The sequence below is a fragment of the Panicum hallii genome, chromosome 3 (genome assembly GCF_002211085.1).
Source record: "Panicum hallii strain FIL2 chromosome 3, PHallii_v3.1, whole genome shotgun sequence".
Taxonomy (NCBI): domain Eukaryota; kingdom Viridiplantae; phylum Streptophyta; class Magnoliopsida; order Poales; family Poaceae; genus Panicum; species Panicum hallii.
This window is the reverse complement of record NC_038044.1, coordinates 5,855,164-5,876,241: the sequence shown is the minus strand read 5'-3', so window position 1 is coordinate 5,876,241 and position 21,078 is coordinate 5,855,164. Positions and strand designations below refer to the sequence as shown.

The 21,078-nt window shown below is 47.1% G+C and overlaps 5 protein-coding genes and 1 pseudogene across 7 annotated transcripts; 1 reads left to right on the top strand and 5 right to left on the bottom strand.

The window, feature by feature from the left end:
- Positions 1-1,915: 1,915 nt before the first annotated feature.
- LOC112885075 lies at positions 1,916-4,860 on the bottom strand (annotated as a pseudogene).
- A 471-nt stretch (positions 4,861-5,331) lies between these two features.
- Positions 5,332-8,866, bottom strand: LOC112885074 (outer envelope pore protein 16, chloroplastic-like). The gene is made up of 5 exons (XM_025950753.1): positions 8,641-8,866; positions 8,486-8,517; positions 6,095-6,128; positions 5,922-5,989; positions 5,332-5,799 (listed from the first exon to the last, which is right to left on the bottom strand). The coding sequence occupies exons 1-5, from the start codon at positions 8,864-8,866 to the stop codon at positions 5,476-5,478; spliced, it is 684 nt and encodes a 227-aa protein (XP_025806538.1). The 3' UTR covers positions 5,332-5,475.
- On the bottom strand, positions 7,275-8,164 carry LOC112887517 (outer envelope pore protein 16, chloroplastic-like). Its single transcript, XM_025953706.1, has 3 exons — positions 8,000-8,164; positions 7,808-7,875; positions 7,275-7,697 (listed from the first exon to the last, which is right to left on the bottom strand). Exons 1-3 carry the CDS (start codon positions 8,022-8,024, stop codon positions 7,374-7,376), a joined length of 417 nt encoding a protein of 138 aa, XP_025809491.1. The 5' UTR covers positions 8,025-8,164; the 3' UTR covers positions 7,275-7,373.
- A 280-nt stretch (positions 8,867-9,146) lies between the features above and the next one.
- LOC112888131 (mitochondrial import inner membrane translocase subunit Tim9-like) lies at positions 9,147-11,995 on the top strand. 3 transcript variants are annotated; one of them, XR_003227723.1, is made up of 4 exons: positions 9,147-9,303; positions 9,396-9,628; positions 10,543-10,606; positions 11,794-11,995. XR_003227723.1 is itself a non-coding variant. In XM_025954486.1 (3 exons), the coding sequence occupies exons 1-2, from the start codon at positions 9,200-9,202 to the stop codon at positions 9,595-9,597; spliced, it is 306 nt and encodes a 101-aa protein (XP_025810271.1). In that variant the 5' UTR covers positions 9,147-9,199; the 3' UTR covers positions 9,598-9,628; positions 11,794-11,995. The 3 variants fall into 3 exon arrangements, 2 of the variants coding, with proteins under 2 accessions (XP_025810271.1, XP_025810270.1); XM_025954486.1 differs by lacking the exon at positions 10,543-10,606; XM_025954485.1 differs by lacking the exons at positions 10,543-10,606; positions 11,794-11,995 and having other exon boundaries at positions 9,396-9,960.
- A 97-nt stretch (positions 11,996-12,092) lies between these two features.
- LOC112888130 (small nuclear ribonucleoprotein Sm D2-like) lies at positions 12,093-14,429 on the bottom strand. The gene is made up of 5 exons (XM_025954484.1): positions 14,311-14,429; positions 13,923-13,963; positions 13,727-13,801; positions 12,569-12,673; positions 12,093-12,482 (listed from the first exon to the last, which is right to left on the bottom strand). Exons 2-5 carry the CDS (start codon positions 13,938-13,940, stop codon positions 12,366-12,368), a joined length of 315 nt encoding a protein of 104 aa, XP_025810269.1. The 5' UTR covers positions 13,941-13,963; positions 14,311-14,429; the 3' UTR covers positions 12,093-12,365.
- Positions 14,430-16,403: 1,974 nt separating this feature from the next.
- Positions 16,404-20,358, bottom strand: LOC112886976 (replication protein A 70 kDa DNA-binding subunit C-like). The gene is made up of 2 exons (XM_025953040.1): positions 19,955-20,358; positions 16,404-18,939 (listed from the first exon to the last, which is right to left on the bottom strand). Exons 1-2 carry the CDS (start codon positions 20,248-20,250, stop codon positions 16,572-16,574), a joined length of 2,664 nt encoding a protein of 887 aa, XP_025808825.1. The 5' UTR covers positions 20,251-20,358; the 3' UTR covers positions 16,404-16,571.
- Between the last annotated feature and the right edge of the window lie 720 nt (positions 20,359-21,078).

The following is a 21,078-nucleotide window of genomic DNA, read 5'->3' as shown; positions in this document are numbered from 1 at the left end:
ATCGCGGGAAAGGATGCGGAGACGAAGGGGCGCTACGGCGTCTGTTGTTGGCGAGAGCGAAAAGGTAGCTGTTCCCTTCGGCGCATACCTTTTATGCAAAAGACTGCTCCTCCCTTTGTGTCCCGCGGCGACCGAGGGGAAGCCGAGCGGTCGCCAGCGCCGCCTTCCCCTACCCTCACACTCAATGACCGGTGGGCTCGGGTCCACCAGTCATTGGCGTGGGCGCTGGAGGATCGTGGGAAGGGCGGAATCTGAACCGCCCGAGCCGCGCGGCGGGTTCGAATGAGACAAAAATCTGAACCGTCTGACGCGCTCGATGCGCGGAGGACGGGTCCCTCGGGGTTCCCGCTACGGGCGAAAGGACATCCGTGCCCTCGCCTGGCAGGAACGAGCTGTACACCCGGCGCGATGTTGGGATTTGGCCCCACCTGCGGGTTCATCCCTCTCCCGAGGTGGGCCCGGGGGCCTCTGTCGGTACATACAGATAGGGGTACCTCCTGCTAGGGTGTCCAGGCCCTGGGACTTCTCATAATCCACGCTCCCCCTCGCCTCTGGGCCACGTGGCATACGGCCTCCGGGCCTGACTGCTGGGACCACGGTCTCCGGACCCTCCCCGAGCTCCGTGAGGTCCGGGGCCTTTGCACACCCACGTGGGCGGGAGAGCTCTCGGGTAATCCCTGCGGACCCGGCCTCCCCTGGGAGGTCCGGGGCCGCCACGTGTGATGGCCAGACCATCACAGGTCAGCCCGCTCCGGCCGGCCTCGGGGGCCCCGGACCCCTCTTTCCCCCGGGAAGGAGTCCGGTGCCGCCATGTGCTGCCCGGCGGGAGGAGCGGGGCTGACCCCGCCGCGTGCCTGCGGCCGGAGGCCCCTTACGGGTCGCCTCTCCACCTACCAGCATTCAATGCGGTAGGTAAGCTGGGCGCGCCAAGGTCAAAAGGTGCGGCCTGCCACTGACGCACGGGGCAGGTAAGCTGACACCACGGTAAGCCCGCCTGATCTGAAAGCGGCGCGTCGTATCGCCGCGCACAGTGCGCGGACTGTGTGCAGTCCCGTCACGGCGCTGCGCGTGTGATGATGGTCTGTAATAGGCGTGCTAAGGCTTGCGATGTAACAGTGCGCATGACGCGAGCCAGCGCTGGCTCGCCCCCTGACTGGAGGTTCCATCCCAACAGTGACAGCACGGCTTCACTGTAGGGCAACGCTGGCACCGAACACTGTACAAGACAAGGCTGTACACGGCCGTATCCTGACTGTGGATACGCACATCAACTTCCCGATCGAGAGGACTACGGAGAGGAGCTCGAGGAGATGACCTCCATATCTCTCGTAGAACAAGCTCCTGTAGGCCGGACCCACATGTCGGGGTCCCGCTCAGTGTGAGCACTCCCCTTGGACTATAAAAAGAAGAATGCACTCGTTAGAAAGGGTATCACAAACACTCACACTAGGGATCCCAGGTTCCAGGTTACACGAACACAAGCTGCATGCTGGGCTCCATCCAGGCTTCTTGAAGCAATACAACTCCAAAGTGGACGTAGGGTATTACGCTCCGGCGGCCCGAACCACTCTAAGTCTCTGTGTCCTTCCTGCGTACATCTGTTCACCGATCGAGCGCTCCTAAGTCTCCTCCAAACCCATCCTTAACTAGGATTAGGCGGGTGCTTTCCGCCACCCGGCTGGAGAATTCCTCCGACAGGTGTTAATTCGCGAGACAAATTTAATGAGCCTAATTAATCTATAATTTGCCACAGTGATGCTACAATAATTATCCGTTAATCATGGACTAATATAGCTCATTAGATTCGTCTCGCGAATTAGCCCTAGGGTTCTGCAATTAGTTTTGTAATTAGACTTTATTTAATACTTCTAAATGATAAGATTCTCTTTGATATGACACATCTAAACTTTTAACCCTAGAAAACGAACACACCCTCTGTCTCTCTATGCACCTGGGTTTCTGACCAGGTGACTACAAAGAAGACATGCACCTTGTCGTATAGTTTGTCGAATGTTTTGAAATAGGCGTATCTCCATGCCTTCTTGAACAAAATGCCACAAAATATTATCCAAAGGCCTGCCAAGAATCCCACGGTTAGACCAAGATGAAAATCCATTTGAGTGCTGTCATCTTCATGCCACCTGGCGGGATCTTCTTGTGCTGGCTGATCTCTAGGACATGCGTTTGGAAGTGGATGCCCACAAAGACCAGGATTGCCAATGTACATTGAAGCAGGATCGTCTGTCTTGAGAGTGTCAAGTTGATGTCCTGACGTTATTCTGCCTGATAGGTTATTGTAGGACAAATTCAGATAGCTCAGTGAAGTCAAATCTGACAATCCCGGAGGAATTTCACCAGAAAGTTGGTTGTTGGACAAGTCAAGAGACTCCAACGACTGCAGATTGCCAATCTTATATGGGATATTTCCACTCAAGAAGTTTGATGACAAGTTCAGATTTACCAGCCTAAGAAGTGAACCTATTTCTTCCGGGATTTGCCCGGTTAATCCGTTGCAAGACAGATCAATGCTCATAAGATATATGGCATTCTCTCTGTACTCAAGCACCTGCCCTTTAATTACCAACGATAAGCTATCATTATTATACCGACCAGCGCTTGAGAATGTCTCGTACTCATAAAGTTCTCGGAAAGGATTCTCTTTTATATCTAATGCCACAACAGTGGTAGTCAGAGCTTTCAAGTTCGCAAGAGATCGTGGCATAACCCCAGAAAAAGTGTTATTTGCTAGATCAAGGATACGAATAGAAAGAAGCCATGTTATTTCGATCGGAATATGACCAGAAAAGTTGTTAGATCTTAACCGTAACATCACCAATCTTTGCATGTCCTCACTTATCCACGTAGGTAAATTCCCACTGAACCTGTTTTGAGTTAGATCGAGGAATACAAGATTTTGGCATTGTTTCAAGAATAAAGGAAATCCACCTGAAAGGCTGTTGTTGCTTAGCAGGAGAGTACGAATTTCCAAACTATAAGAATTTGCAGAGTTGATCCTTGGCAAATTGAGTATGGAATGATCCCGGTTATACAGTTGGAAAAGAGAACTGCAACCTGTAAATATGGAGCTCCAAATTTGATGGCAGATGTCCGTTTAAAGAATTTTTGGAGATATCCAATAGCGCAATTCTTCTTGGCAACCCTGGTATTGAACCGTGGAAATTTGGATATTAAGGAAGCCGTATTTCGCAATAGCAGCTACGAGAAGCTGGGCTTAGGGTGCGCCCCCAGCGGTCGTTTCAGTGACTCAATTGGCTGGCTTCCCTCAGCTCCTTAAACGATTTGACTGGAGAAAAAGCTCTTCTACTGACATGAACTTCAAACTAAGTGGTAACTCACCGCTAATTTGGTTACAAGAGAGGTCCAAATGCGTGGCATTTGAAAATGTAGTCCAAAACCAATCTGGGATTCTACCAATGAGACCTGCATCCGAAATATCAAGCTCATAAATGTTCTGTTGCCATCGAAGCCAATTAGGAATCTGGGGACCCAAATGACAAGATGAAAGAAATGCCCTGTCCAAGTTAAAAGGAGGTTCCCAATCCGAGTCCACCTTGACTTGAAGATGAGTATGAGAAAAGTCAATAGACTCCAAATTCGTCAAGCCAGAGAAGTGAGCTTCTGATATCACACCACTCAAGCTGTTGTTGCCAATATGTAGTTCAGTCAAATATTTTAGTGTTCCTATCTCCACAGGCACAGAACCACTCAAGTGGTTTCCTTCAAGGAAAAGTGCGCTTAAGGCAGTGAGGTTGAGTACCGATTTTAATGTCGTGCCAGTAATGTTGGTCTCAAACAAAATTAACTCCTTCAGATTATTCCAGGAACAGTTTGGTAGCCTCTCTATTTGATCTGTTATATCACCACCAATGCTGTTTCCGGCGAGGTATACCACCTGTAAACTGCACATGTTTTTCAGTGTTGATGGTATGATCCCCTCGATGTTATTCCATCCCGTATCAAGGACCTCTAACATGGTCAGGTTTCCCAACTCATCAGGAAAGGGCCCTGACAATTCACACCCTTAACCTTGAGGCTAGTTACATCATCCCAATACCAATTGGGTGCAGCAGGGCTGTTAAAAGGGTTACTGGTGAGGTCAAGTTCCTCCAGAACCGTAAGGTTATAGTGTCGAAGTGACGGGGTTGAACTATTAAGTCCACAATTGCTGAGATATAGTGCTCTCAAATTTGGAAGCTTGTTCACCGCATGAACCCAGCCAACCGCTGCACTAAGATTCACACTGCTCATGTCAAGATACTCTAGTGAGTAAAGGCTTGCCAACCATGAAACATCCGATGAAGCTGCATATGGAGATGCATCTGCATATAAGAAATCCTTGTGAATGTCAAGGTATGCCAGTTTGGTGAGGTTGCCTAGCTGAGGACGTACCCGACCACTGAAATTCATGTTAGAGAGGTCGAGATATGTCAAGCTCTTCAGAGAACCGATGAATTCCGGTATCGGCATATTTTCCACTAAGATCTAGATGCTTGAGATGGCGTAGGTCAAGAAGCGATGAACTTATCTGCCCACGCAGCGGTCGTCATTACTGGAAAGATCATCGTCCAAGTAATCGTTGCGGAGGTCGAGCTTCACGACGTGACCAGTCCTGGAGCTGCACCTCACGCCGTACCACTGGCAGCAGTCTTGTCCACGCCATGACCTCAGCCGTCTGCTGGGGTCGCTCGTGATGCCTGCTTTGAAGGAGAGCAGCGCGTCCCTCTCGGCCGCGATGCAGCTGCCGTTGAACGACGACGACAACGACGTCTCGGCACGGGAGACGACAGGCGGCGAGGAAGCCGCGACGGGTGGCGCTAGGAAGAAGAGTAGGAGGCACATGGCTGCTGCACCATGGAATGAAGGAGGATCGTGGCGCTAGAGCCATTGTGCTGTGTTCTGGTGGTTCCGTTTGCAGTGCGTTGCTTATTCAATGGGACATTTTTTTTTCGCTTTTAACAGTTACACTGGTACTGGTACTGGTATGATCAATACGTCACTCTCAACTTAAATTAGTCTCATTCAGAGTAGCGACGATCGCGTTGGACGTGTTACTGTCACCACGCTACTGCGAGGAGGAAATCGCGTGCACTATCTTCTTCAGACCTGTGCGCTCGCGTTGGATGTGTTGGCTCGTACGTGTAACGCCACCACCCATGTCATGAGCTCGACATCGTCAGGCTCACTGGAGTACACATTGCACCACAATTCGAAAGCATAAAATGATAGTAGTAGGATTTGAGACGGACGGGGTAATAAACATGTTTCCTTTTCAGTGTGTTTCACTATGGAAAATGAAATTAATGCCTTTATTGTTATTATTCATAAAATGATGAGAGGTTTACATCCAAATTTATTGGGCTCACATTTTGATGGGACACGTATGCACACGCACAAACGAGCGGGGCTTGGAGCTAAACCGTTTTTTTAAACGGCCAGGCCCGGTTGCGTGGCCCATCATGAAAGGGCTGGATCCGTCCTGAATTGCAGAGGCAGCTCCACTTCTCGGCCCGCGACCCAGGGAGCCACCACCTCTTGGCGCTCCCCTGGTTCGGCGCCATTTCGACCTTCCTTCGTTTGGTTGCTTCTGCTTCTGGTGCCACCAGCAAACCTGACGGGACCCAGATCGACGCGAACGCGGTGGCCGATGAACTCGGCGGCGGCTGCGATGGCGGCGCCGGCGATGGCGTCCTTGACCACCTTGTCTCTGTGGCCGCTGCTGCCGGCGGTGGCAGCAGACATGACCGCACCAGCTAAGGCGCCTCCGATCACCGCGTTCTTCTGCAGGATCGATCAGAAACACAGCACATTTATAAAAAAGGAAGGAAGTTCGCTGCAGACAGCGGGAATGCAGATCGATCAAGTCAAAACATTGGAGCAGGTAGTAAGCTAAGCTTGATTACCCAGTCAGTGCGGCCACGCGTCTCTTCCACCGCCGACTCCATGGCCACATAAACTCCGGCAGCCGTACCTGCACGCAATGCAAGCATTTTTTTTTTGTCGTCGGATAAAGAAGAAACAAGTGGTACGAAAGGAGATGAAGAAGGGTGGGACAATCATTCAGTTGATCGGTTACCCCAGTACGCTCCGTCCTTGCAGATTTTCTTCAGCTGCAATACGTGTACGGATAGATAGAAGAAATCAGGAAATGGGTAAGCTACACGTATCCCCCACTGCATTTGCATCTATACGTTGCAACAAAAAGTACTGGTACGGTATGTTGATGCACTTACTGAATGCTCAAGCTTGTGCTTTGGAACGCCCCCTCCTGTGGTGAGGCAGTGGAACGCGTCCTCGGCGGCGACCTTGCAGGCGGCGGCCACGGCGGCGTTGCGGAAGGCGTGCGCGGCGCGGCTCAGCACGGGCCTGGCCGCGAAGCTCCCCGTGACGCTGCTGGGCCACCACCGCCGCGACCCCAGCCACACCACCTCCACCCAGAATTCTGTGAGCTCAGGCATTTCGATATCCTCTTCTCCTTCTCCCTCGGCGACTCTGCGCACGCACCAAGATAGTAGATACACAATCAGACAAGTTACATACTGCTCGAAGGCATGCAGAAGCAAGGAACTCTTTCGTTTTTGGTTAATTTTTGAACGAAGAATTGCAGGTGCTGCAAGCAAGGAACTTAACTTCTGCTTTGGTAGTATTTGGTATATCGATCAATCAACACGGGACTAGAGTAGGGTTAAGCGAGCGAGGGAAGTATTCTCCAGAGCGTGCCGGGAGCTCCCTTCCTCAATGGGCCGGGCTAAAAGACTGCATCTTGTCCTTGTCGTACCAGCGAGTTTTCTCTAGTCTTTACCCAAGAAAAGAACATATAAAAAACTGAACTAGTATGAACGTCAAAGTAAAAAAAAATAAAATGAAAATGAATTAAGGCGGCCCATAACTGCTTATTGTGTATCTATTTGCATCCATAGCTGTAAAGGCTCTTCTAGTTTTCAGCCTCTTCTTTTATAACTTGCATGGGGCGTAGATGTTGATTTCGTTCCATTGAATTGGCATTTTTCGAAACTAGCACAAGTTGGTACATTTCTCTTTTCTACGCTCTCCATAATCTTCCGTTGCACAAATTTTACATAGCATCATGTATCCATCTATGTTTTAGTTTTTAGACTAATTTTTCGTGAGCACAGTACAAATTTTTTCTGATTTCATGTGCTACTGAATTTGCATCATTTTCAAAACACAAAAGTTCAATATCTTATCCATTTCCCAATTTTCCTCTGTAAGGAGTTATTGAGGTTTACATCACATTACAATTTGACTTTATTATGGTGTGAGCCAGTGGATTGGAGGTAGAACCCTTTTTGTAAAGGTCGGGCCGGGCTGGGCCAGCTTGCCCTATCAAAAGGCTACTGTTGTGTAGGAGACGTCCGTCCTTTGGCCCACATCCCACAGATCCAATCGCTCGCGTCTTTGAAGTCCCATGATCTGTCCATTTTGACGCCATTTTTATTGGCATTTCGGGGTATGTCCCACATTTGGTCAATTCCATCTGTATCATCGAGTCTGATGGGGCCGAAAACGACATGCCTGCGGTGGCTGATGAAATCGACAGCCGTTCCAATGGCGCCACCGGCGATGGCATCCTTGATCACCCTCCTGTTGCCTCTGTGGGTGCTGTTGGCGGCGGAGATGAGAGCGCCAGCTATGGCACCTCCGATCATGGCGTTCTTCTGCACGATTCATCGAGTGCCAAAAACAGCAGTATGAAAGATGAAGATTTCTGCTGACATTAGAAAACAAGGTTCCTTCAAGAAGAACATTGGAGTGTTCGTGTGGTTACCCAATCGGAACGACCGCGCATCAGTTCCACCCCATACTCGATGGCCTCAAAAGCTCCAGCAGCAGCACCTGCATGCGTGTTTGATTTGTGAAAGAAAGAAGCGTATCATGGGCTGGAGGGTCGGTGAATTGAAGGAGATCATGGGTTTATGCCAATTCAAATAATCGAGTTTGCGATAATTAATACAATTACCCCAGTATGCACCCTCCTTGAACATGTTCTTCACCTGTATATAAAGGGTGCTGTTTTAGTACGGTATGCATGTAATAGGAAGAGTTCAATGTATTACTAGGAAGGAATTTAAATTAGCCACTGACTTTTTCACGTAAGAACAAGTGTTCAATGTAGTACTATGTATACTCCCTCCACTCACTAATATAATGAGCAGTGCCGTTTAATTAGACATCAGCATGTTTTTTACCACAACTTTTTATTGTAGTATAAGTTGGATTTTAATATCTCTCGCTCATATCTACTCGGAAATAATCTTGTGCGTTTACGTACAAAATTTAATATTATGAAGCTACTTTTCAAGGCAGATATACTCGTACATACGATTTTCAAACATCAAAACTCAAGACATGAAAAGTCTTGTAACCAAAGTTGAAGATAGCTAACTGAACACAACTCAAATTCAGCTATTATTCGTGACCGGGGGAAGTCTCTACAGATACTCACTGAACACTCAACTTTGTGCCTTGAAACACACCCTGCAAAGAAGCCAGAAGTCTGTCAGCGAATCAAACAGGAAACGAGACGCGGACGAGCGGAGCGCAGCAGACTAACGCGGGGGGGGGGGGGGGGGGGGAGGGGGGGGGGGAGGGGGGGGAGACCTGTGGTGAGGCAGTCGAGGGCGTCCTCGGCGGCGACCTTGCAAGCGGCGGCGGCGCCGACGTTGAGGAAGCTGCGGACGGCGCGGTGCGGCAGCAGGAAGCCATGGAGCGTGCGGCTCAGCACGGGCCTGTCCATCTCAATGCTCACCGCGATGGTGTTCCGCCGCGGCAGCCCTAGCCAGACGACCTCGGCCTCGAATGATTCGGCTGCCGTGATCTTGCTCATCCCTCTGTATCTCTCGCAGCTCCAAGAAAAGAAAAATGGAGACGCAATTCAGGGACCTCACCTGAGTTCTCTGTGGAATGCAGATGCTGCCGCCTGCAAGGCTGCAAGCCTGCAAGCAAGGAACTTCTTTGTATGCTGCAGGCAAGGAACTTGGAACCGAGGCCCTTTCCAGAACGGGCCGGACCAAGGGCCCTTCTGCAGGAAAAGAAGGCCCATGGGCCGCATCCCGTCCTGTATTTGCAGGGTCTTCTAGCTAGGCTCTCTGCCTGCTTTACGCCTTTACCCGTTTCTTCTTTCTGCTCCAGCCCGTCCTCCAAGAAACACAGCTGAGCCATGGACGCCGCCGCCGCCGCCGCCGCTGCCACGGCCGCCGGCGACGAGGAGCAGGACCAGGCGCGGATGGACGCCATCGCCGATGGCCTACAGACCCGAGACGCGTAATTACTCCTTTCTCTGTCTCTCGCGAGGAGCCCTTTCCTTTCTTGCTCGCTGAGCCGTGTTCTCCCCACCCCGGTGTGCTGCCTCGCAGGATGCGGCTGTACAACTGGCTCACGCAGCGCTGCTTCTCCGACTGCGTCGTTTCCTTCTACCGCCGGGCGCTCGGCAAGCGCGAGGAGGAGTGCGTCCGCTCCTGCGTCCGCAAGTACCAGCTCTTATCCACCGCGTCCGCCACGCGCTTCGCCCACTTCGCCGACCCCAACAACTCCTCTTCGGCAGCATTCGACGATTGATTCACCGCTGCTCTTGCCCATCGACGCCTCTGTACGAGCCCAATTCGTTGTCATCTTCTTGCTTGCAGGCCCGCTACTTTGTTTGCTTCAGTTCTTCAGTCTAGCTTAGCTTTTGCTTTGTGATCTCAAGGAAACTGAAACACGACGGCATAAGACGAGAATAGCAGTTACTATCATTAGGAATTGGAAGGCCAAGAGTGACTGATTTGTGCCACACAAAAAGTTTGAAATTTTGATGAATGAATCGATGGATGGATTCTTCATGTCCTGCTGTTTGCCCTCTGAATGAATTTTGTTATTCCAACTACACCTTGCATGGTAATAACTTGATATGGATGCAAAAAAGAATTCTTTTCCATCTCATCTGATGCTTCATGTTTAGCTTCAGTTCCGTCCTGTACAACATCACTGCAATCCAGTTCAGTTTTTTCTTTCTCCACCCTGGGAAAGGCAGCAATGTTTCATTCAGAAGATGTGGTTCATCAGAGTAACGTCTGCAACCACAAATGAGCCTCATATAACTGCCACAAAGACTATGCTATTAACAAAAATGGTTAACCCTGATCAGTATAGTGCATTCCTCTATTGCAGATTTTTATTGGAATAATAATGCCTATAAGGTAAATAAGACCGTTAACAAACAACATTTTTTGTGTCATTCTGATTGCTACTGTTATCATATTACCCATCATTGTGTCTTGTGAAGTCCAAAAGGCTAATACTCATAAGCTGAAAGCCACTAAATGTTATGATGCTTCTGAGCTAAAAGAGACCATCCCAAATTCAGAGTAGTCTGCTAAGAGATTTGATCTCACTAGTTTTGACCAACTCCTCTGGGTAAATACTCTTAATGTGTACAAGTTTGACAAACTACTTGGAATACTGTTATGGATTAAGTTCATATTCTTTGCAGTATTTATTTACAAATATTGGTAACAATAGCAGGTAAGAGCTCAGCTCGCAAACTACATGCAGCAAGTTAATGAACAAATATTGGTGACAATAGCAGGTAAGTCACAACTTAAGGGGGGAAAAGCCCTTAAGGTCAACCTTAAGCTTATAAAGTGTGGACATGAGGAGTAAAAAAATATTTCTCTTTCGTCTCCGCTTGCTCCATGACACGCATGCCTTTTAGTGCCCGGAGAATCTAAGGGGGGATGAGATTTTCTTGTTGCAAATGGGGCCCATCGCCCACCTTAATGTTACCTTCTACCTTAGGCGTTGTGGGCATGGCAATAACTAAAGCTTGTTTTTGTTGGGTCTTACCTTAATGCTATTTGAGCATGGCACATTGCCCTTGTCCTTACAGGCATGGACACTCAGGCAACAAAGGTTGGATTTCTGCAGATGAGACCTCACTCTGTTGTGTTATCGTCACTGATGAGACCTCACTCTGCCGTGTTATCGTCACTAAGTCTATGCACATTATGCTTAAGCGCAGAAGAAATGTGCAGCAGAAGAGCGAAAACCTTCTCTTTCTCTATTTTATATTTAACAATGCATCATGTCTTGTCTTTTCCTTTGTTTGATGAAATTTGTTATTTCAAATCCATTACTCTGCTGCCTTGATATAGACCTGAATTCCCCATCCTAAGCGATAGGTGGAATTTGTTGTTCAGCTCCTGGTATTCCTGAAAGATGACCAAAACAGTTTTCTTTTTTCATCCCATGACCTGGACTAAGATGAATCAATTATTTCCTGCATCCTGGTATCTCTATTTCCTGAAACCTTTTTCTCTGCACAAGGAGTTCAGGAGATGAGACAAGAATGATTCATTCCAGAAATGTGATTGATCAGAGTAATATGGCAAACATCATAAATGGATCTGAGATAGCAAAGACAATGATACCATTGACAATAGGTTGTATAGTCACCATGATTGCATATCTTGGGTGATGCATATGTCGGTCTCTTAGCATCGACGAGACGCTCCAATTGTCAGGAGGAAGCAGATGGGTCGATCGGTTCATGATGGTGGGCTTGTCCATTTGGTTTTGTGTTCTTGCTTCTGATAACATGGAAAATCACACTGACTAATGTTTACAGCACAACTAAATGATTCGTATGCGCTCTATCTGATCTGAGAGGCTCATTTCATCTCTTTTTTGTGTTATCCAAAATTTCCAGATTTCTTGATGTTTTAAAACTATGTTCCTCATTGCATCAATTATGAGGGTTCTGTTTTCACTGTGCAGGTCATTCTTGAGGCCAGAGCAGTACTATGCACATCAGCCTATGAGACACCTTCAAACTTCAAATTCGGCCACAATAGATTGAATCTTTGGAAACTCTGGTTAACAATTGGCTGGTTTACTTTCTCCATGCATTCATGTAAAAAATGAAATGAAATATTATGATAGTAACAGGCTAACGGCAGGAACATTTCTGCCAACGACTGATTCCCGAGTCCTGACATGCTCCACGTTCCTTTTTTTCCTTTCTGCAATCCCGCTTGTGTACGATTGCACAGTTCACATCACAATTTACTCGATACTGGCACTCAGGTCACTTGGTAATTACTATTCTCGAATGACAGCCAATTCAAACAGTGGAGTTTGCCGGTATTCCAAACATAAACTACAAATTTAATTCAGTTACAAGAGGTAAAACCAATTCATAGCATCCAACAACAACCCTCCACCATTGACATACACAGCTAATTCTGGCTCAGGAATCGTCATCTATTGCAATCCCATGCTACAAGTTGGCATACAGACTAATTCATAGCACTTTACTACTTGCAAAGATCTTCTTGTGTGCAAGAGACTCATTTCGGGTTCCTGAGAACAATGATGACTGAATCCCCACGGAGGAACATCTTGCTTATGAACCTGTCTTTGTTCACTGGAAGAGCCTTCTTCTTGCCTTTACCGGTCTTTGGTACCTGAAACAAGCAACAAGTGTTCACGAATGAGCAAAGCATACAAGACAAGGAAACAATACAAAAGCAAGAAGAATGTGGTCGCATACCTCAGTCCACATCTCCCTAACATTCTCAAGAACCATGTTGCAATGCCTATCAAATGCCCTCACACGACCAAGTAACTTCTTGTTGTTCCGGCAGTTGATAAGAACCTAAGATATAGGGCACAACACATAATAATCAGGATAAGGAGAGGTCGCAACACATAATAATCTGTAGTCAGCACCATGCAATTCAACAAAAATCTCTTATAATATGCAAAAAAGCAGAGAGAAACAACTATACAGCACTAAATCAACGATGATATAGCAACCACACTTGTAGAAAAATATATCCTTGGAAAACATGACAGCCAGTTTAGGTCACATGGGTGGAAATATGGCTTTATGGGATATGGTACTTGCTTGCCCAGCAGTTGGCAGCAATTAAGCAGGCAAGAAAGTTACTGCATACATCTTATAGATTATTTTTGCAATTCATCAAAGCAATAAAGATCAGCAATCTCAATTTCTGGCAACCGAAATAGCAAGTGAGAAGCACTTTTTGACTGAATGGGTCCAACATCAAATGAACTAAATTGGTGCAAAATCAATAATTCTGCTCAGAAATAGATCCTGGCAATTAATATAACTATTGACAATGGAAATAATATAAAAATGATGCTGTAGATAGATACTGTAGATAGGAAACCCTATGACTGAGAGGTGCTAGTACTGCGACTTTCAAAATCATGATGCGATGCAATACTGACTACCAAGACTATCACATCACTTCCATGCACAAAATGTTTTATCCACAGTTAAGTTATACAAATACAATACTGATTACTGAGGCTACTGCATCACTTTCAGCTAAGAAGCTTTAATGGCTCCTATGATTTGCTCAAACAGAAGGTTCAGGGCAAACAGAGCTAACACTTGTCTCAGCCAATGAATAAGAGAGAAATGCAATAGCAAAATCAAACTAGGATAAAGGATACACAGAGACTATGGTTACACCTGACCATGGATCTAAGTTTCAGGACTTCGAGAAAGAGGTGGCACTGTGGCAGGGTATTGACACAGCAGGACAGGCACCTTGGATCATGGTACCAGATTACACGACATATACTCCAACACAAACATACTTTTCATACTTGAACAAGAAAAATCAATGCAGACAATCAGCAAAGAAGGAATTGTAGTTTCCAGTGGAAATCCACCAACCTGGGTATTGTTCTTGACGCTCATCATGAGCACTGACAGAGGACCTGTGCTGAACTCCTCCTCCTCCTTCTTTCCCTGTTTCAGCAAAGGAAAGGGGAAGGCCACACAAGAACCAAATCACAACTAATTCACGGCACCAAGAAGAGGAGAGCATACAACCGCGCACATAAGGGAAGAAATGCAGTAGTGTGCTTACATTGGTTTCCTCCGCCATGGCTTTGAAGTAGAACTGGCAGTCTGCAAATATATTGAAAGCCAAGTCACTCGATATTCGCTTGAATGAGACCTATATGTACCAAATCTCAGATCCATATATAGAAAAAAAAATTCTACGGGTCTGCTAGTTCTTAGCGTTGACAGCTAAAATTCAGCTCAATGGCGGAGCAAAGAAAGGAATCCGCGAATCGAAACAGCGACCCTTGGCTACTTTTGAGGCATCTAAACAACAACGGAGGAATCTCAAATTCTGAAGCCCGCATCGATCTCCAAACTACAACAGCGACGTCCATCAGAGAGAAGAGGGTGAATAAGACGAGTACGCCGGCGGGAGAAGGAAAATCGGCGCGGATGCTGCTGGCAATTACCTGGGTGGCGTGGAAGCGAGTCGGAGCGGTGAGGCGGCGGCGGCGGGAAGGAAGAACCCTAGGCTGGGCGGGACGAGGGGTTTTTCCTTTTTCTGGAGGACGAAGACGAACGGGCTACGGTTTTACACGATGCCCCCTGAATTGATGTGGAATTCGCCATAGCATTGGCGGATGGGCCGTGATGGCTTTGGGCCCAGCCGCCCAGGACCAGACTGTTTCGGCCTTGTGCAGTTTCAACTTTCATGTACGTATTTCAAGCAGAAGCTCACTCACACTCAAAAAAAAAAAGGAAGTGACTACCTATCATGCGGGTGATTTTGTTCTCAGTTATCAATCAGTTTTGGACCAATGAGATAATGACACATCAATTCCAAAAGAAAAGGAAAAACTAAGTGATGGAGCCAATTTTTTCAACCAAATGTGAAACATACATGAACGAAGTAAAAATTGAGTGAAAACATAGATAGATCACTCAAAATTCCATCATTGTCCGATCCATTGCTCAGAATTCACGTGACTCCGGCCTCCCCGCCAATACAACAAACAAAACAGAGCCACAAAAATGAAATATAGGGAACACAGACCTTAGGGTCGAATGGAGCAGGACAGGTTGGAGGCAAAAAAGGAGACGACGAGACATTAGTTTGTTAAACAAAATATGTACTAAACCTAGCATACAAGAGAGACTCTGTATCCAAAATTCAATCCAGATATAGTCGAGTACGAAAATCTGGGACGAAAAAGGGTGAGAGAGAGAGAGAGAGAAATATTTATATTGCAAAAGGAAATATGCACTGAACTGAATATAACTGAATATAGAAGAGAGACTGAACTGATAATAGAACTCATAAATCTGAATAATGAGAGACTGAATAAATAAAAGTTGAATTCAGAAAACTGAACAATGAATCTGTACTGAACTGAACGTAGTAGACAGACTAAAGTGAAGACTGAATACAGAAACATAAACCGATACAACCTATTTTTTCAAAAAAAAACGAAAAATAACAACCAAATAAATCGGATTTCTGCTTGCATAGCTAATCATCATCGGAAAGGGTAAACAAAATCCTAACGGTTGAATTCCTCACACTAGTCCCAACACCCACCGAAAGCATGCATCATGCCGATCCACCACACTGCAATTACATCAAATCCCAGCAGGGTGGGTAGTGTCGACGAGCAACAGAACATTCTAAGGACGGCGTGGAGCCGCGGAGGATGGAGAGAGCTCACAACAAGCGGGAGGTGCAGACAAGCGTGACCCAGGTGTTGCGCATAGCAACGATGGACGATGGCGATACAATCGTAAATATAGAAGTTTGTCAGAGGTAATACCTTCCTAGCTGGACGAGAACGAAGCAGATGAGAAGCACAAGCGGTAATAGCTGCTGGGCTCGGGTGAGAGCTTGAAGCTCCGACTACCGGATGCTGTAGCTAGAAGTGGGAAGCGAGCGGTGCTGAAAGGCAGCCGGTTGGGTAATTAGGAAGGCGGTCGATGGAGTTGGAACACTGCAAATGACAACGCCCGCCGGGGTCAGTTGGTGTTGGCAGGTTGATTACCTCATTCCATTTTCATTACAGAGTGGAGTTAGCAACTACGGTTCGAATTTTCGTGTGTAAACCATCTAATATGGCTGGGTTTAGAACCATATTTTAAAAAAATAACAGAAAGACCCATGCGCTATGGCTTCGCCATTTTAGCCAATCAGCACGAATCAACGAATAATCCTAACCATACAAAAACCGAGTGAAATCTGATGAAAAAATCACCCGATGGATGTTTAGAAATTCCGAGGAAAAAAAGCAGAAGCTAACCACCCACCAAAACAACCATTACACAGAAGATAAACCTCAAGGATTATTTACTGCGAAAAACAAGAAAGCAAACGAAATGCTCATAATTTAAAGATGAGTCGCACTCTGGCGCCTGATTAAGTTTACAGAAGCTTTAAAGTTTAAAAGCTGCTGACTAGCCTAATTACAGACCACGAATTTAAAAGATAAAAGCACTTTTACCAGAAAGAGTTGACTGCGCCAGCGGCGAGCAGAAGCAAGGTTATTAGAACGAGGCTTTGAGACACACACCATCATACAAAACGCATATAAAAGGAATATAAACACTGATCAAAGTATCCATACATAGCTCAGATTCAGACAACCACAAAAGACACAGTTATCTACTTTACACAGACGCAGTGATGCCATACAGACCGACATCTCAACAAAAACTAGGAACCTGGATTCGCAAGATACTGACTTCAGTAATTCGTAGCCCTAACGTAGGACTGCCTACCATATGCTCCCGATGCAACGCCGCTCCCATACGGCTGCTGCTGGGGTGCAGCACCCACACCAGGGCAATTTCTGGCAAAGTGCCCAGGCTGATTGCATCTGTAACACGGACCAGAGCCGGCGTCACCAGGTGAAGAGCCGTAGGGGCTAGCTGTGCTCCCAGCAGGCTGCTGCTGCTGCTGCTGCCTATATATGCCAGAAGGGCAGTTCTGCGCATTGTGCCCACTTGACCCACAAGCCATGCAGGTCTGCACATTCCGTGTCGCTGAAAATGGAGCGGACACCCCACCATATGTGTTAGCTTGCTGCCCAAGCTGGTTCACAGACTCACCATACCTTGGGGTGGCCATACTCGTGGCATAGGCGCTGTTGGAGGCTGGCACCCTTTGTCCAGTGCCCGAGTTATTGAGACCAGCATTATAGGCCATGGCGCCTTGAACCTCAGATGGTGAGCCTGTATCATCCTGCAATAGGGCACCAATCGCCTTCAGAAGGTAAGAGCATTCTCTAGATAAATCCAGCTTCTCTGCTTTTGAAATTTGGCACTTGACACGCTGCTCATCATTAAAGGTCTCCTCATAGACTTTCAGTTTGAATAGAAACTGCTGCCAGCGAACCCCCTGTATGATCTCTGCAAATTGTTCTGCATCTTCTTCTTTTATGTTGTAAAGCTCTTCAGCGCTGTAGCCAAGTATCTCCACACCAGACTCATGGAATGCATTAGCATAGGTGAGCCCAGTGTGATCCTGGATCTGGCACTGCAGCAAGTACCTATACTCACACTTTTGTAATCTCTGGTCGCATCTCTCACAAAGCCATGTCCCATCACCATTATTTATCACCTTTTTGTTGCACGGCCTACCATTCACCTCCAATGTACAAGCAGGGTAACAAAAACTCTCAGTGTTCACATGCGAAATTGCACCTTTAACAGTGATCCAGTCCGGCTTCTCTGATCGCCCCAGATTTTCATCCTTGATCTGCACAACTGCTTTCCGGATATCAGTCCTGCCCATACTACTTGCAGCTGACAAAGAAACACAAGCAGCAGTCTTTCCTTCCCTTGCATACCAGTGTCGCAGCTTATCAGCCTCAGGAAAGTCTGGGTCTATTTTTAACTGGGTTGAGCTGATTGTGCTCACAGATCTACCACTGAATTCAGTAACGCGGACACTTTTCAAAGCTAGTACAGGATTCAAACCAGAATCACATAGCGACTGCAGCTTCTGGCCTTCAGCATCACAGTATTTCCCCCATAAGGTTACTTCCACACTTCGACCAGACATGTCTTTCAGTTGAAGAGTTCTTTTCTGGGCCTCCGAACCATCCCTCCGCGTTATTGTGGCAGAAGGGCAAACTGACGTAACAATCCCAACCAAGTCCACAATAGAACCAACCTCAATGTTCTCAATTTCGCTTATCTGATGGAAATTGTACTGCTGCCTCGGGATGCTGCTATCATCACTAGGGAAAACTTCAATAGAAGTTCTGAAATCCACAGTTATTTCATACTCGTGATTCAAAGGGTTAAACTTCTTCTGTGCAGGTTTCAGCGACCCTCTAGATATCAGGTACACCTTATCAACCTCAATTAGGTCAAAAAATTGATCAGCCTGCACATTGAAGCATGTTGCACGGATTTCTCCACCCTGTGCATCAAGGAGATGAAAGGAGAAGACTTTTCCAGGACCTTTGTTATTGGTGTAGTGTCTAAGATCAGTCTTTGAAGTCACCCTAGCCTTGATTGTCCATCTTTCTTGGTAGGGGTTCAATTGAGCCACTGGAACAGCACGGGTAGCTTCATTCTTAGTAGCAGGACCTCTATTCATATGCCCTGGAGGTGGTTGCTGATAAAAGGGCTGTGCAGGGCGGCCGTAAGTATTGACAGGAGTACCACTGCCACCAGCCATGGCAGGAACTGCAAACCTTTGGTTCTGGTGAGAGTTCAGTGAAGGCTGCTGCAAGTTTGACTGCACCATGTCAGCATTCATTGTATTATGTGCTGAAGCTGTACCATGAGAACCGTAAGAGCCACCAGATGACACATTGGGAACAGGTTCTACTGCTCGACCAATTGGAGGGCTCACCGTACCCGGATGACCACCGTAAGATCCACCATGTGATACATTATTAGCAACCTGCGCAACCCTTGGAGCAACAGAAGATCCCAGCGTGCCTGGGCCACTGGAATATGCTCCACCATTAACTTGAGCAGCATTGGCCGGTAAGTTGGGGGCCTGCTCCGTAGGTGGGTTTATCAGCTCATAGGGTTTGGGGCTTCCGATTATCTCACACTCACTTTGCAGAACATCAAGTTTGAGAACAATAGTGATCCTGAATAAAAGATAAAGGCATTGTCAACTCAAACTGATAAGAAGGCATAAAAAGGTGCCAACAAACTAACGTTCAGATAGGATATTCCTCTCTTTAAAAGATGCCTAGTCAACTCTACTAGAATAGGTATTTCTAAGAGTTAACTGAAGTCATAGAACCAAAGAAGTTACGCAAACAACGATTCTTGAAATATTCAGGAAACAATAGTGACCCACTTCAGATCTTAAAAATCATGCTATCAGCAGAATGGCATTCTGTTGTTATGATACTCCATGCTCTCCAATTATGCAGACTTAGGCCACAAGAATATGAAGGTTCAGACCTGTTTAACAGAGCTACTTCTACAGCTCATTTGAATGGTCATATCAGCACATGTTTTGCTGATTTGACATGGATGTCAGAATGAAAGCTTGTTGAATTTTAAGAACTGGCACAACACTACAGCACCATTTCACTGCACTGAGGAGCATCAACAGCACAAGATGTTTATACAGAGTAAAAGGTACTTTGCACATTAAGTTTCGCATGTTTGAAGGTTTTCTTGTCATTGGGAGGTTGCAAATGCCAAGGGAAATAACATTCATGTCTATTGTTGGATCCAAAATAAACACGCGGAGAAGCGCAACAGGCACAGAAAAGAGAATATAATTAGCTGCAAACTTAGTAGACTCCATGGACAAGAACACAACCTAGCCGGCAGCTAACCGAAAGATAGTGAAAACCCATCAACGAGCATGAGACTTCCCCCTCAGGCTGGACCGAAAGGAGCATGAACACTACTACCACATCGTCCAAATACCATTGTCTACCATCACAGAATCCCAACCTACCATTTCAAAGTGGCAGCCGCAAATCTCCTATGAAAGATTTGCAGGGTTTGCATCCCCAACTATCTCGCAGCAAAATACTCCGTATTGAGCGAAGCGCGCGGGATGCAAAACCAAGATCCAACCTTTGTAGGCAAGCAAACAAATAAATCTGCGATCCGAACCGGGGCGGCAAGATTAACCCTCACCTGCGTCCCCGGATGGTGCTGCAGGTGTACTCCTGGAGGTGGATGATGGACCCCTTCCGGATGGAGCCGTCCCGGATGCGCTGGTTCTCGGCGGTGGCGAGCATGGACTGCAGCGAGTAGACGCCGTCGGAGAGCAGCATCCGGAAGCGGTCGGAGGCGCTGGGGTTGTCGTTGTTCTTGTTGGCGACATGCCGCACGTCAATCACCTGCAGCACCGCCTGCAGCGTCTCCTCGCCGTTGACGTGCCTGGAGACCGCCGGCACCCCGCCGGGGGTCAGCTGCGCCGGCGCCGCCATCGCGCTAATTTCTGGAGGCTTCCGTGGGAAGGAGGAGAGGAGAGAGGAGAGGAGCCGACTCGATTTGGGGGGGAAGAAGGGTTAACGGGATTTTGGGGAGGCGGCGGTTCCGCCGAGAGGGTGGGAAGCAAAATATTGACGCTAAAAGACGGGAATGCCCTCTTCGATGGGCTTCATGGGCCGGAGCCTCGCAGACGGGCCCATTTTAGTTAGCTTTCTGATGCGGACTGGAGGAGGCTGGGCTGGAGACTCTCAAAAATCATTTATTGACAAAACAACCTTCACGGGCATCGTAGTGCCACAAACAGTAATTTTATCCTCATGTATCTCAAAAAAAAAAAGTAATTTCATCCTCATCTCCACCGTTCACCTTTGCTGAGTTCTCTGTCCTTCTGCTCTTCATGATCCTTGTTCTTGAGACCAATCTAACACGTGATCTTTCAGGCTTCCTGCAGGTCCCAGATGCAGGCCTTAGTGATCATCAGCTTGAGCTGGTGAGCTAACCGGCTGTGCGTAAAGTTGTGACGGTGTGGTCGCTGTACTCTGTAATGCAGGTTCTGAGATGTCCAAAATCTAAAGCCAACATGGACGTACGACACCATACATGCTTGCTTGCTGTGCTATGATGAAGCGTGTCGAAGTAGGATCGGAGCACACGGGCAGCTGTTAATCCAGATGCCATCTACACAAAACATGAATGGAATATCATGCGTGTTTATAGCACCTGTTACCTCACGCCTTGCATACATACTTGACAACCTAAGCAGAGCCAAATCGCAAGCGCCAGCCGCCAGGTACAGGAAGACGTAGCCCTTCTTCATAAAATCA